General features: G+C 46.2%; 1 protein-coding gene across 1 annotated transcript in view; it reads right to left on the bottom strand.

The window, feature by feature from the left end:
- HECTD3 (HECT domain E3 ubiquitin protein ligase 3) overlaps window positions 1-15090 on the bottom strand; it is a 249983-nt gene that overhangs the window by 88592 nt on the left and 146301 nt on the right. The window contains exon 13 of the mRNA XM_069232820.1: window positions 10586-10689. Coding sequence (XP_069088921.1) covers window positions 10586-10689 — 104 coding nt within the window. The remainder of the gene's footprint in view (window positions 1-10585; window positions 10690-15090) is intronic.

Raw genomic sequence — 15090 nt, 5'->3', positions numbered from 1 at the left:
ATAGGGGAGTGTAGAGTATAGAAAGGGTTACTAGGGAGAATCATAGCAGAAAATGACGACTGGTAAGAGCCAAAGGACGGATACTTGACGGAAGTGTAGGAAGCTGACCCTTTATATAGTCACTAGGGACAGTAGCAGTAGAGGAGGCCTGCAGAAACAGGCTGCAGGCGTGGACTGGGGGTCCAGTCTGACCAAACCAAGAAGTGGGATCAGGTCCCACAAGCCTCAGGTTTGTAGGGACACCAGTGGTTCTCTTCTCATTGGCCCGGGGCATCTGGGTGCAGAGGTGCAGTGGACAGTGGGGTCTCCATCACTGGAGGCGGTCGTGGGGAAGGGAGGTCTGCAACAAGCGGCTGCAGACACCGCCGGGAAGTCCACAGTGGGAAAACTCAAGGTGGCATTGTTGCTAAAGGGCCTGGGAACCAGGTTGACAAGGCTGACCCACTTCAGCCCGGTCTAGGAGGCACGGGTGCAGTGGTGATATCTAGGGTCAGGTTTTGGGAGTCCTTGGTCGTCACAGTTCTTCGGTTGCCTGAAGATGCAGGGACTCGGCTCCTCTGCTCCAAGGGTGTTCTCCTTGGCGAATTATGAAGCACTGGCAGCTCTCCAGGTTTCTTGGAGGCTGCAGCGGCAGGACAGGTCAGTTGCTTTACAAGACAGGCTGGAAGGGTTGGTGCCAAGTCCGTCATGCTCCTTAGTTCTCTGTCAGCAGGCTTCTTGTTCGCTCCTTTTGCATTCAGCAAAGATCTGATGTCCTGGTAACGGGGGTCCCCTAAATTCTCAATTTATGGGCATTAAGGAGAGTGAAGGGTAGTAGCCAATGCGCTTCCTACCCTCGGGGTCACTACGCCCCTTGCATGACCAATTCCTTTGGGGAATGGGAATCACTCTGTCCTAGAATTCTTAATTCCACCACACACACAATATTGGAATTCCTAAAGCTGTGTTCACATCAGGATGGTCACCCTAGATGTGTGTTCAGCCTGGCAATGCAATACTTCTGCATAACTAATTGACCCGCCTGTCCAGGTGCCAATTGGACCCTGGGAAGCAGGAAGATGCGGGGAATAAGAAAGCCAGATCTATTTACCAATTGCGGTGGGCTCCTTTGAGGCCTCCGGCCTTGGAAGGCAGATCCGTAGGTCATTCTTTTGGAAGGGGTGTTTAACACCTCTGCCAGAGTAGGCTTTGTTACTGACCGCAGCAGTATCTTTTTACCTTTGGTAAGTCCCTAGGAAATAGTACTTCTGCTAACTAGAGCATAGGTATTAAAGATGGTCCCTAAAAGCTGCAGCACAACTTGTGCCACTCCAAGGGAGCCAAGCACCAACCTCATGCAGACTGTGTGACTAAGTGCTTCCAAAAGTGAAAACACGACAGCACACAGCCTTTGTGCCATGTTCCCTAAACACTTTAAGGCAGTGTGCATTATATTACATGTGTGGACATATCTGCAACAGCAGATATGCCCCTGCTATGTCTTTGTCAAAGATAGGGAAGCCATTTTAGATGCATGTGCTGGACTCTGGTCAATACAAGTTCCCCAGCAACATGATGGCTTCACTGAAAATAGGGATGTTTGGTATCAAACATCTGGTATTAATAAACCTTTACTGATTTCAGTGATGGATGTATTAACACATGCACCCAGGGGGCACCTTAAAGATGCCCCCTGAAAACCTACAGGTGTGGTCACTGACTAGTTCTACCCAGCCTTCCAAGAAGCTCATCGCCTGTGGTATGCAGATCTGATCTTCTTCAGAGGAAGATGCCAACGCTCCCTCCCCCGCCCCAGGGTCCATATGGCACCTGGACAGGAAAATTAGCTGGAGGCATGTTGCATTTCCAGGCTGGACACACCCCTAGGGTGACCAGCCTGAAAGGAGCACAGCCTTAGAAATTCCACCATCTTGTGTATGGTAGAATTAAGAATTCTTGGACAGGGTGAAGCCCACTCCCCAAAGGAAGTGGTCATCTAGAGGGTGTAGTGATCCCTGGGTGTAAGGAGCCCCTTAGCTACTACCCTGCACTCCCCTTAACGCCCTCTCAATTGAGTGTTTAGGGTACCCCCTGATACCAGGAAAGGAAAATGTTACTTACCCAGTGAGCATCTGTTTGTGGAATGCAGTGCTGTAGATTCACATGCTCTGCATACTCCTGCCATCTAGTGTTGGGTCCGGAGTGTTGCCAGTTGTTTTTGTTGGAAGAAGCAGTTTTGAGTCACGGAACTAAGTGACTCCTCCTGTGATACTGTGCAAGGGCATTGGCTCCTTTGTTAGATTGTTTTCCAGGAGGTGGGTGAGAAAAGGAGTTTAGAGGAAGTATAACGAAAGAGATGTCAATGCAAATAGAACTATATATGTACAAGTATATACAAATATAATGTAACTGGAACAGCCACAGGCGTCTGGGGAGGAGAAAAGGCACATGTGAATCTACACGACTACATGCCATGAACAGATGCTTACTGGGTAAGTAACATTTTACGTTCGATGGCATGTGTGGCTGTCCATACACTTGCTCTGAATAGACTGTAAAGCAGTCCCTCTATGAAAGTGGTGGATAGCCTGTGGGAGTTGCTGTCAACTGGAAAAGTGTTTGTAACACAGCTTAACCTACATTGGCTTGCTAGTACATCCACACAGTAATGCTCTGTAAATATATGTGGTGTAGACCGTGCAGCTGCCTTACAAATGTCAACTATAAGTACATTTCCAAGGAAAGCCATAGTGGCTCCTTTATTATAAGTAGAAAGTGCTCTAGGAACAACAGGTAACTGTCTCTCTGCTTCAGCAGAGCAAGTTAGTATACACCTTACTATTCATCTCGCTATGTTTTTTAGATATTAGATTGCCTCTATGAGGTAGAGAAAAAAGCTACAAAGAGCTGTTTTCCTAAATTCTTTGGTCCTGTCAATGTAAAACATACGTGTTCCTTTAACATCCAGGGATGTGGAGAGCTCTTTCTGCAAACGGAGTCAGGAACTTTGGGTGGAATAAACCTTTTAAGGCCTTGCATGAAAGCTTTAACGACTGGGATTCTGAAAAAGTAAGGATGTTGCCTGTTCTGTAAAGAAGCAGCTATAGCTCAAAGGTGTAAATAAATGGAAGTGCAAACTAATTTGCTTTCTTTAAATGGAGCAAATAACAATGTCTTGGGCAGTAGCTTTAATGGTATCGACACGTTCGAGTTGGCAGTAGCATACAAAACCTTTTCATTTTGCAGCATAACATGCTCTGGTTGTGTGTCTACAAGATTTCCTGAGAATGTCCATACATTCAGCTGGCGATCATAAGTACCCAAACTCTGTTACTTCAGGAGCCATGTTGCAAGATTGAGTCACTTGGGGTCTGGATGTCCTTGATTTTGAGTGAGAAGGGCTGGTCTGTTGGGGAGCTTCTTGTGGGGAACTACTGAGAGGTCCAGAGGTAGTGTAAATCATGGCCGACGCACCTAAATGGGAGCTACAAGGATCATGGTGAGAGATGTCTGCCTGGTGCTCTGAACCAGAAATGGAATGAGAGAGAGAACAGGAAAAGCGTAAGCAAATATCCCTGACCATTTCATCCATAGAGCGTTGCCTTTGGATAGACAGTGTGGGTACCTGGAAACAAAGCTTGGGTATTTTGTATTTTCTGCTGGGACGAAAAGGTCTATCTGAGAAATTCCCCACTTTAAGAAGTATTTTTGAAGGACTTGTGGGTGGAGTTCCCATTCGTGGACTTGTTGCTGCATCCTGCTGAGCAGGTCTGCAGTCGCTGTCCATTTCTGGGAGATACTCTGTCACTAGGTGAATGTGGTGGAGGAGAGTCCACTTACATACTGTTTGAAAGAGTTGTGACAATTCGGACAACCATGTTCCCCTTGTTTCTGTAGGTAATACATGGCTGTCATGCTGTACATGCAGACTAAGACAACCTTGTGAGAGAGGTGAAGAAGAAATGCTTTCAGGGCTAGAAATACTGCCTGAAGCTCGAGGTGACTGAAATGTAGGGATAGTTGCCCGAGATCCCAAAGGCCCTGTACTGTGAGCTGTTGAAGGTGAGCGCCCCAACCTGTCAGTGATGCATGTGGGGTCAGACTCACCTGAGGCACAAGGTCCGGGAAAGGCAAATCTTTTAACAGGTTGATGGTGTTACAACATTGCAGAGAGCGGAGAGTATGGAGGTCTAACAACACTAGAACTTCCAGGTGACCCTGTGACTGAGAACACTGACAAGACAGACACTGCAGTAGGGGACGCATGAGGAGTCTGGCACAGGGAATGATGGCAATGCATTAGACCATCATCCCTAACAGGCACATGATAATCCTGAATGTGTATGAACGATTCTCCCAAAACTGGGGAGAAGAGACTGAAAACTGAGAACCTGAGCCGGACTGGGGTATGCTATCCCCAACTCTGCACTGAGAATAGATCCTAAATAGGGCTGTATCTGAAGAGGTTTGAGATGGGATTTGACAAAGTTGATTGTGAATCCCAGCGTGTGAAGCTGGTCCACTCATCTGAGTGTGATACTGGCACTGTGGTGGTGTGCTGGCTTTGATGAGCCAGTCGTCTAGATAAGGGAACACATATATGTTTTGTCTTCTGATGTGTGCGTCAACTACTGCTAAGCACTTTGTGAAGACTCTGGGAGCAGTCGTGACGCCGAACGGCAGGACTTTGAACTGGTAATTTTTGCCTGCAACCACAAATCCTAGGTGTTTTTGGTGTGCAGGAAGGATGGAAATATGGAAATAGGCATTGTTTAGATCAAGGGCCGTCATAAAGTTGACTTGTTGTTGAAGTGGAAAAATCTCTTGACCAACAGTAACCATATGAAACTATTCGAGAGAATGTAGTGGTTTAATGGTTGAGGTCCAGAATAGGGCTGAGAGAGCCGTCTTTTGGGGGAATGAGGAATTATAGGGAGTATCCTCCTGATCCGTGGTGTTGTAAGGGAACAGGCACGATGAACCCTTTGAGAAGAAGGGACTGAATCTCTTGCTTGAGAAGGGTAAGGTGCTTTTGAGATAGTCTGAAAGAGGGAGAGGGAATGCTTGGAGTAGTGGTAATATCACTGTTTTGCAGCAGAGGTAAAGCCTCAGGAGGCGGTGCTCTTACCTCTGCTGTGTTGTTACTGCCTCTGTAGGACCCCCCTGAAGAAATCTCTAGAATAGGAGGGGGAGTCTGTTTGGATTGGGAGGTAGACCCCTCTGAGGGTGTGGATATGTAACCCCCTCTGAAGGCAGGGAGATGAAAAGTGCCCTTCTGTCTGGGGGACTCTACAGCACCCATGGCTTTATCTGTGTCCATGTCTGTTTTTCAGCATCTCAAGGGCAGGATTCATTTGATGTCAAAGAGATGCTCCTTATCAAATGGCATGTTAAGCACTGCTTGCTGGACCTCAGGTTTGAAACCAGAGCATCAAAGCCACGTGTGTCTCCTTATCAAGACACTGGTGTTAATGCTGCATGCAACTATTTCTGTGGCGTCTAAGGCACAGTATATGTTGTTATTAGTAATGGTTTGCCCCTCAGCAACAATTTGTTGCTCTCTTTTGCAGTGCTCTTCTGGGAGAAACTGGAGGAGCTCCTTTATTTCATCCCAGTAAAACCTGGCTAGTAAGGCCTGTGAATTAGTGATACAACCATGGTTAGCTGCCTGTGCAGCCACCATTTTGCTGGCAGCATCTAACTTCTTACTCTCCTTGTCAGGAGGAGGAGGGTCCCCTGTGGCCAAGTTATTGGCACGTTTTCATGCCTTTGCGGCTACTATAGAGTCTGGAGGGACCTGTGACCGAATGTATATGGGATCTGAGGGAGCAGGCTTATATTTCTTATCTACTCTAGGGGTGATAACCCTAGAGCAGAAGAGCTCCATAAATATTTTGTCGGCGTAATGAAGTATGCTAGGGAGCATAGGGAGAAATTGGATATCCCTATGGGTATATGTTAGGGTATCAAACAGGAAGTCTTGTTCAATGGGGTCCCTGTGCAGCTTTACATGGTGGAAGGTGGCTGTCCTTTACCAGCTGGTAGTGTGTACTACCTCTGGGCATACAGGGTCAGGGTCATGTGTCCCAGAAATCCATGTCCTGATGTGTTCCACCCAAATCTTCCCCAGTATATACAAGGCATCCCCCTGAGGTGTTAAATCTCCTGCAGTAGGTGAGGCAGGTGAATGAAGAGGGGATAGATGTGAAGAAGTAGGGGGTGGAGGAGGCCGAGAAGGTGGATCAGGAGGAAGAGGAGGAGAAGGCTTGTGAGGTGTGGTGATAACCCTGTCCTTGGTAGGCTTTGAAGGTGAAGTGTCCAAAGCCTCTTGGAAGGACAGTTTCGTCCTCAAAAGTATAGTAGGAAAAGCAATAATGCGCCCTGTACCCACCTGGATATGGAGATGGCACTGACGAGCGTCCATCATCTCCAAAATGGGTTCCACAGGTGAAAGCGTAGCTGAAGAATGGCCTGAATCTTTCTGCTCCGACATTCTTGGTTCTGTGGTTTTCGGCACCAAAGTGTCCGGTTGGTGCACTTTGGTCAGCACCGAAGCAGGGATGGTAGCTCGTTGGCTCAGAGCCAAAGTTCGAACCGGCACGGCAACAATGCCTTAAATCGAGGGTCGGGAGTTCGAAACCGAAGCTGTTGTTTTGGTCTTGGCTATTCTAGAAGCTGAGACGAAGGGCAGGGCAGCCGAAGCAGTTTTTTGTATCCAGCCATGGCCTTGTGGCAGTGGTGGTCCAGCAACCTCTGCAAGGGGCTTTTTAATAGTCTTAGAGTGGGCAAGAGGGGCCACGGTACTCACAGGATGCGCGGATGTTACCTCATAGCTTCCGATATCAGACTGCACATTGAAGTCCTGGATCGAAAAGGCCTCCTCCAGGGCATGTTCCTCCCCAAAGATGTCCGAAGTCTTGTGTGTCATCTCCAACTGACGAGCTCTTTGGTCCGGAAGGGTCTTCTTCGACCAGAAGGATTTGCAGGTGTTGCAGGTAGCTTCCTGGTGATCAGGGAAGAGGCACAGGTTACACACCAGATGTTGGTCAGTATGGGGAAATTTAGTGTGGCACCAGAGAAAGAAGCAAAACAGCATTCGTACCATCAGCTCAGCATAACGGTCGGTGCTGTGTGGTGAGGTAGGCCCAAAATGGGTGATGCTCGTTTGGTGCCCGGACCGATGAGTGGAAACGAACATGAAGGTGGAAATGCACGATCGATAAACAATACTGTCGATAAAGACAGAAAGAAATATTTTGAACCAGAGTGAGTCAAAAGAACAAAGACACACATCCAAATACAGTGGTGGAGAGAAAACAATCTAACAAAGGATTCAGTGCCCATGCGCAGCATCACCAAGAAGGTGTCACTCGATCCCGTGACTCGAAAATGCTTCTTCAAAGAAAAACAACAAGTAACACTCCGGACCCAACACTATATGGCAGGTGTATGCAGAGCATGTGTATCTACATGACATATGCCATCGAACACAGATCTTCACTGGACAAAAATGGAGTGTAGAAGCCTGTTGAACCTGAGAACTGAGGAACACAACAGAATTGGCACCAACCCTGACTGCCTGCCTCCTGTACTGGATCCTCGGGGAGCAACTTACCTGTCCTGCTGCTGCAGCATCCAAGAAACCAGAAGAGCTGTCAGTGCTTCGCAAAATGCCAAAGAAGAACTCCTTGGATGAGAGGAGTTGCTTTCCTGCATCTGCAGACACCCAAAGAAAGAACTATCAGGACCGGGGTCACTAAAAACACGCCGCCGCTACCCGAGCCTCTTCGCCTGAGCTGAAGTTGGCCAACAATGCAGGGTGTGGTTCCCAGATCCTCCAGAGGCGAAGCCCACCCTGAGCTTGCTCTCTGTGGACTTCCTGATGGCATCTGCAGGCTGTTTCTGCATAGTCCCCTTCACTGTGACCGCCTCTAGTGATGAAGATCCGATGGTCCACTGAACCTCTGCACCCAGACACCCCAGACTGAGGAGAAGAGGATTCCTGGTGTCCCTACATCCCCACAAGCTTGTGAGACCTGAGCCCACTATTTAGTTCAGCCGGACTAGTCCCCCATTCCACGCCTGCCTCTTTTTTTTGGGGCCCCCTCCACCGCCACCGGTGACGGTAAATCGGACATTCCACACCACCTCTGCACCTGGACACCCTGGACTGAGGGGAACAAGACCAGTGGTGTCCCTCTGTCCCCGAGCATTGCAAGGACTAAAGCCTCTCTGTGGTTCACCCAGCCTGGACTATCAGTCCGCCCCTGAGGCATCTTTTGTTGTATAACCATTTTAGTAATGTCTCTGGGCATGTTATGTTAGCAACTAGGCCTGTTGCTTGTGCCCTTTAAGCTTGGTTTTATTCTGCTTTATTATTTCAGAATTGGCCACATTCGTGGTGGTGTTTTATTTTCTTTATCTAATTGTTCTTTCACCTAGGAAAGCATTACATTTCTTAGCACAATATTCTTTTCACTCTGTGCTTTCCTCAAGGCTGCAGCAAGATAGAATTGTTGACACAAGTGGTACACTGCATCTCTAACATTCACAGAAACATAGGTATCCTTACGTGTGGACATTTCTCAGAACATCAGCTGTTCTATTTTCTATAAAACATTTTCTCTGTCCCATGCGTGTTAGAGGGAGGTTGCAGCCAGATGACCACAACCGCATGCTGAGTGACTTTGTTACAGCTGCTTGCTGAGACTATTGGTTCCCTGGCCTAACCGGGGATGGCGTCTCTACAGACAACAGGCTTCCTTGCTATTTTCATATTCAGGTATGGGTGATAATGTCTTCCCAGGGAGGAAGCCTAAAGGGCGGATTAGGGTTCATCCTGCTGTGCTCTAACATAGCTTAGGTAGGGATTGCATATATGGTGCATCGTGACGAAATGGTGGGACTTTTCGTGTGTTTCGCTTTCTTTGTCACCATTTTGCTTCGAATATGTTTCATCATTCTAATTATTGAATTTCATGCCATTTTATCTAAGATGCAGCTGATTCAATAAATCTTATTGAACCATTTCCGACCGATGATTGTCTTTCTGTGTGAGACTGATGTAACTGAGAGAAAAGGACGAGATAAGATCCACCGCAATTTCCCTAAGAAGCCATTATGTCATGCGCCCGGTTACCACAAATCATCCCTGCTCTTGGGCAGAGATGAGGCGCTGTTCCTTAGATGGAAAAGGATTAGGCCAATTCAGGGGATGCTGCTGCCCAAATCCATTAGCCTCATTAGGATAATGAGAGTCCATGCAACACTTTGGGACCAGACCGATCGGCATAGACTTACATGGCAACCAATGCTAAACTTCACCACTGCACCGGGCACCCAAGTGCTGCCCAAGGTGACCTGCTGGTGTGGCCTAGACCCTGCCCTGTACTCACCTTAAGTCCAGAAGATTGGTCCTGTAGGTTGCTGTGAAGTGCCTGTTTGCTGTATATGTTTTCTCTCGAGTAGAGTAACACTGCAACTACATAAAAATGCCTTTTTTTGCAAACTCTAAAAATTCATAACACAAAAATTATTCAACTGATTTCCGTGATCTTGGTACCTAAATTTATATAAGAATAGATGTTATTTTTATAAATTGGTGTCACATTTCTTTATTGAGTGCGTGTCTCACTTACTGTTCAAGTGTGTGCCTTACATGCTTAGCACTACCCTCTGATATGCCTAACTGCTCACCCACACTACCAAAAAGGAGAGCATTTCGGATGTCATTTGTGCCTCTGTGATGCGTCTGGGGTTTGCTTGCACTCTCTGCACAATGACAGTGTAACTAATTTTGGTTTACTATACAAAGAGCTAGATTCCTACACTGTGACTCAAAGATTTCTTCAAAGAAAAACATTGTGCACACGTCCAAGTCCAATACTAGATGGCAAGAGAATGCACTGCATGTCGATATACAGCTCCATGCCTCTGTTATTTTCTATGGGAGTATATAGCAATACTAGCAGTTGGTCTTGTGTAGCTCTTGACGTACTCCAATGCGGGGCTGGGTTAGGCTAGAGTACACTTCAACCTGTTTTACAATTCTGTGTGGTTGTATTAGCTGACCCCTGGTCTCTCCCACAGTTACTACTAAAATGTATACTTATGTGTACAGTGAGCTGCCTTCTTGTGTACATCTCTGCATAGAAAAGATTGGGGAGGTAATGGTAGAGGTCTGTGGTATGTCAACTGCATTTTGTAGTAGATGAGCAGTAGTTCTGTAGTACTTCTTTATGTATTACAAAATACAGTCTGTAAATCAGGCCCTAAAACGGATGGCTCTTCACAAAATCTTCCTAGTTCAGGGGTTAGCAGACAGAAATTCCACATCCCTGCAAATTAGCCCAACCGTTATGTATATGTAGTGGAAACATACTGTTCACAAATAACAGAGTTACCAGGAGCCGCACAGTGTGACCACCCCACAATAAGAATTGAACACTCTGGATTTTTTTCAGTCTGTAATTAGAGCTATCAAGTAACCAAATGGTAACATTGGAAAGTTTAACAAAACTGTAATACATAAATAAATTGAGTCTGCCTGCACAGTTTAGATGCACCACTTGGTAAATTGCTAAAGAAGATGAAAAAAACCTTGTACCTGATTTGATGTGTGTACGAAAAAGGGGAGAGGTAATGAGCAGTCGGCTGAGCTGGGACACAGCTCCTCAGAGATGTCTGCTAGGCTATCTCTGAATCCACCACCTGCGAGAGAAGGAGAAGTAAATATGACAGTCACATCATCATGATCAAGTTCACTCTGTAAACCCTACACCTCCTAGAACATACCTCGAGTAAAAGGGTGGATCATTAAAGAATAGCATAACTATGTTAACTAGCTGTATGGTCCCTTCGGTAACAATCTTTCTTTTGGATAATCTAATGACCTGCAGATTCCTGACCTGTTGAATAACTAAGGTCACAGAATGGATTCAGGTTTTCACAGCTCTCCCATACCAGCAGGGGCGCTGTCACCATCTTGATGACGGACAAGGCGTTGGAGTGGCGTTACAGTTTCCTGTCCATTTTTTATGTGCCCTTCAAGGCAGAGACGAGGAAATTATGTAGCCTCTCTTTCTCCCTGATGGGATGAGGTGAAGGGTAAAAAGAAGCAAGAGTGATGGACTGTCCCATATAGAAAGGTGTCACCACATTGGGGAAAAAGCTGCCTTAGTCCTAATGACTAGTTTATACAGGTATAAGCATATAAAAGGTGGGCAAAAACTCAGTGCCTGCAACTCACTGCTGAGTTTCACTAAGATAATGGCTGCAAGAAAACGAGCTCTGAAAGTCAATAGGTGTAACGGAAAACTAAGAGGCCCAAAGGAAGTATCTGTCAAAAAATCAAATCAAGATTCAAATCCCACTGGAGGTAACAAATAGTGTCAGGAGAAGCATTTGTGTCAGCCCCTTCGAGACTCTGATCACTACACAGTGTTTGAAGCGGTATGACTAATCTGGAAGGCAAATAAGTGTAAACAACGCAGCATTGTTCCCTTTGACAGACCACTAAACAATGCTAGTGAGCAAATAACAGGATAAAACAATGAACTTTTGCCAGTCAAGCCTTCACAAGGTCTACGTTCTGCTCCACACACTGATCAACAGATTTCGCTCCAATCTTACAGAATAGACAAATTTTGTGAGAGGCGACAAGCTGACAATATAACATTGATCGTTTTGGGCGGCAACTGGAAGCAGCTCTGGTATTCTTGCTCAAACTCCAGGCATGATGGTTGGATGCAATACCTGCCCTACGACTGTAAAAGGTCTTCCCTGCACTGTAGACTAATTAAGAGAAACACAGATAGTAGCACCCTCTCCTCAACAAGCTTGGATTAAAGAAAATGACTTGAGTTCAGTTCTGGCAAATCTTCCTCAAGACTTGAGGAACCTGGTGTATTTCAGGAAACTCAATGAAGTGGAACACCACCTCCTCAAATGAAACATTCCAGTCAATGTTACATGAGATAAATATTTGGAGGACATGGATCAGTGGGCTGCGAGTGTTCCCTCAAGTGGCAAAGGGATCCATCTGAGGCATGCCCCGTTGTCGTAAAGTCACTCTCATTTAGGTTTTCAACCCTGGTGTTCAGAGACTCAGCTAGGTGATCGCAGACCAGCCAAATTCTGTGCCTTTCTGCACTCAGTCCCAGCACCCTGATGATTTACAAGAGAAGCGGAGACCCTCCACTCCTATCTGCTTGTTTACTTATCACAATGCGGACATAGTGTCTGTCAAGATATAGGCAGAATGGCCACAAAGAAAGGGGAAGAAGGCTTTCAGGACTAGTTCAATTGCCCTAAGTTCAAGTATGTTGATGTGATGGCCCTGCTCCTTTGGAGACCAAAACATCTGATCTCCAGTTTCTTCAAAATCATTCCCTGCTTAAGGATGAAGGAATCCATCATTACTGTGGTCACTCCTGATGGTAAGAGGACATTTCTTGTTGCAGTTCTTTCGACTACTAGCCCATATCCACCACAATGTTGCAGGAGATTGTGATGGTATCCGACCAATCTGCTGAAACCACTGTCAATGAAGACACCACTCTTGTGCAAACAGGAGTATCTTCCCAGGACAATGCAGGAAACAAGAGGACCCAGCATCTTTAAGAACCGTCAAGATGGAATCCAAGCCACCACCAAGAAACATTAGAATCACACACTTAATAAACCATATCCTCTGACGAGGAGGTAGGGCTCTCAAGGATGCTGAGTTCAGTGCTACCCTTATGAAAAGGTAGCACTAAAAGGTCTCTAGGTAAAACTTGAGACACATTTATAGAAGTCCCCAAGTACAACAACAAAGACATGGTTGCATGCAACTGACAACACAATCTGTGGCAAGCTGGCAGTGAGCAACCAGTCATTTAGATAGGGGAACTCGGATATCCCGATCTTCTTAGATCACCTTGGTGAAGGCATGAGGTGTCTATGTCAGACCGATGGGGAGGACTGCAATGTTACCACCATGTCCAGGCCCACCCTCATGTTCTGCCTGGAGGCATCTTGAAAATCTTACACCACCTCCACAAAATGATCTGGCAGACTGAACACTACCATAGCCACCATGACCCACAAAGCATGGCTATATCTGCTTCAGAGACAAGTGATAGCAGCTCTATACTAATGACTGAGAAAACCTCTGTGCTGCCAAGCTTCCAATTGTTTCCTGCACAAGTAAAAGCTCAGTATACTCTCCCTGTGTGGTGTGGCTCCAGGGAGAACCTCAGGGTTGTGCTTGGTGCACAAGGAAGCTTGCAATTCTAGTAATCTACGGCTGGATGGACAGAGAGGAAATCAGGCTATTCAGGTGCTGATCAGCACTGTCCACTTATCAGTTGGTTCAGAGCAGGTATGAGGTGGGCTTCTCCCATGCAGCCTTCACAGGACTGAGAAATCCCTCATTAACTGATGGCAAGGGTTTGGCTGTTGTATTCGACTGATGGATCTCTGTCATGATGTCACACTTATACTTAACCAATGGCAGGGGCAGCTCTGCACATATGCCGCCTTCTTCAAGGCAGCATCGAAGAACGCTATAAGTAGAGGGACTGGTTCTGAAGGGCACTACATTTCGGTTTCAGGATTTGTGATCAGCCCGTCTGTATTTTATAAAACCACGCAGGGCCCGATTTATATACTGGCTGAGAGTGTGCTCTGTCACAGCGGCATCAAAGTTTCTTCCCCACAAATGTAGTGGTCTGTCTGCTGCATTTACTTGCAGGTGGACATTAGGGTTAATCAGAACGGAGACTACTCTGTCTCTGCCGTGATTAATCCCCTGCAACAGCCCTGGTGAGTAAGGGCAGTAATTTTTTATAGTTCCTTACTGCCAGGTAAAATCTGTCTGGAAGAAACAGTAAAACCATTCTAATGCTCCTCTCGCCATGGGAGAAGCCTTCCATTAAGGAAGCATTACTTTTTTAATTTAAAAAAGAAAGTCCCATTTAGGAATTTTCTTTAAAAAAGAAAAAAAGAATAGTAGGACTGCATCATTCAAAAGCAGCCCTGTAGCAAAGAGTGAAATGCATTGACAGGAACCGCTGTGAAGGACGTTCCTGCCATTGCCATTATAAATGACTGCCAGATAGGTGGTAATTCATAAATCTGGTGGGCAGATTAGTCTCGGCCTAACGGATGTGAAGTCCTCCACCAACCCAAGGGAGAATACTTCATCCACCAGTAACTAAATCGGACCCATAGCCAGCAGTATACGTAAAGTGGGTGGCAGCAAATGGGCTGCCTTGCTGAGGTCATGAGCATTTTGGAGAGCCATCTCTGGCATTTGTTTATGGTCCGAGACAAAAATATGTTCCACAGTTTGTTAGTAAGTGCTGTACTGCGGGGGAATGGGGGCTACCAGATTCAATAGAAGAGAAGGTGTATACAGCCTCAAATGATGCCATGGAACCCTGAGGTGAACCAGAGGGGATTGCAACATGCCTAAACATCACCATCACGGAATGGAGGAAGAAGGCCTGGTTGGTCCAGGCGTCAGATTTTGGGACGCCTGGTGCAGTATCAAGCACGGTAGAGGTTGATGGTGCTGCCGAAGGAGGTTCCTCAGGTGAAGTAACATTCACAGGCTCAGCTCAGCAATGGGCGTAAGCGAAAAAACATTAGGCCCCCTACAGTTTGATGACCCTGAGGTGCATGATGCATGACCTCGAGTCATGCTCTGATGCCTAGCATTTGTGGCATGGTTTGAAGCTTAAGATTCTTGACAGTTACATTCTTAAGCACTGCACTGAAGAAACATTTTTGTTAAAGTTACGAAAATTCACATTAAAACACGAAGAACTCAGAGAGCAGCTCTAAATCTGCGCTGAAGGAAAAAAGTGAACTGACAGTGTGTCGGGTAGGGCACTATATAGCTCCAGTGACATCATTACGGCATCACTTCCAATGCTGAGATGAACTAGTGACCTCTACTGGTGTGGGAGCAGTATAAAACTATTCCAGATCCAGCTTGCACGAGTCTACATGTATGAGTATTCATAAGAATTTAAGCTTTTGACATGCCAACTTTCTCAAATTTTCTCCTAATCACTTTTCTTAAATATCCCAACACAACAGTTTCCATTTACGGCAAGGGTAATG

The sequence above is a fragment of the Pleurodeles waltl genome, chromosome 4_2 (genome assembly GCF_031143425.1).
Source record: "Pleurodeles waltl isolate 20211129_DDA chromosome 4_2, aPleWal1.hap1.20221129, whole genome shotgun sequence".
NCBI classification, from domain to species: Eukaryota; Metazoa; Chordata; class Amphibia; order Caudata; family Salamandridae; genus Pleurodeles; species Pleurodeles waltl.
This window is presented reverse-complemented; position numbering and strand designations above follow the sequence as displayed.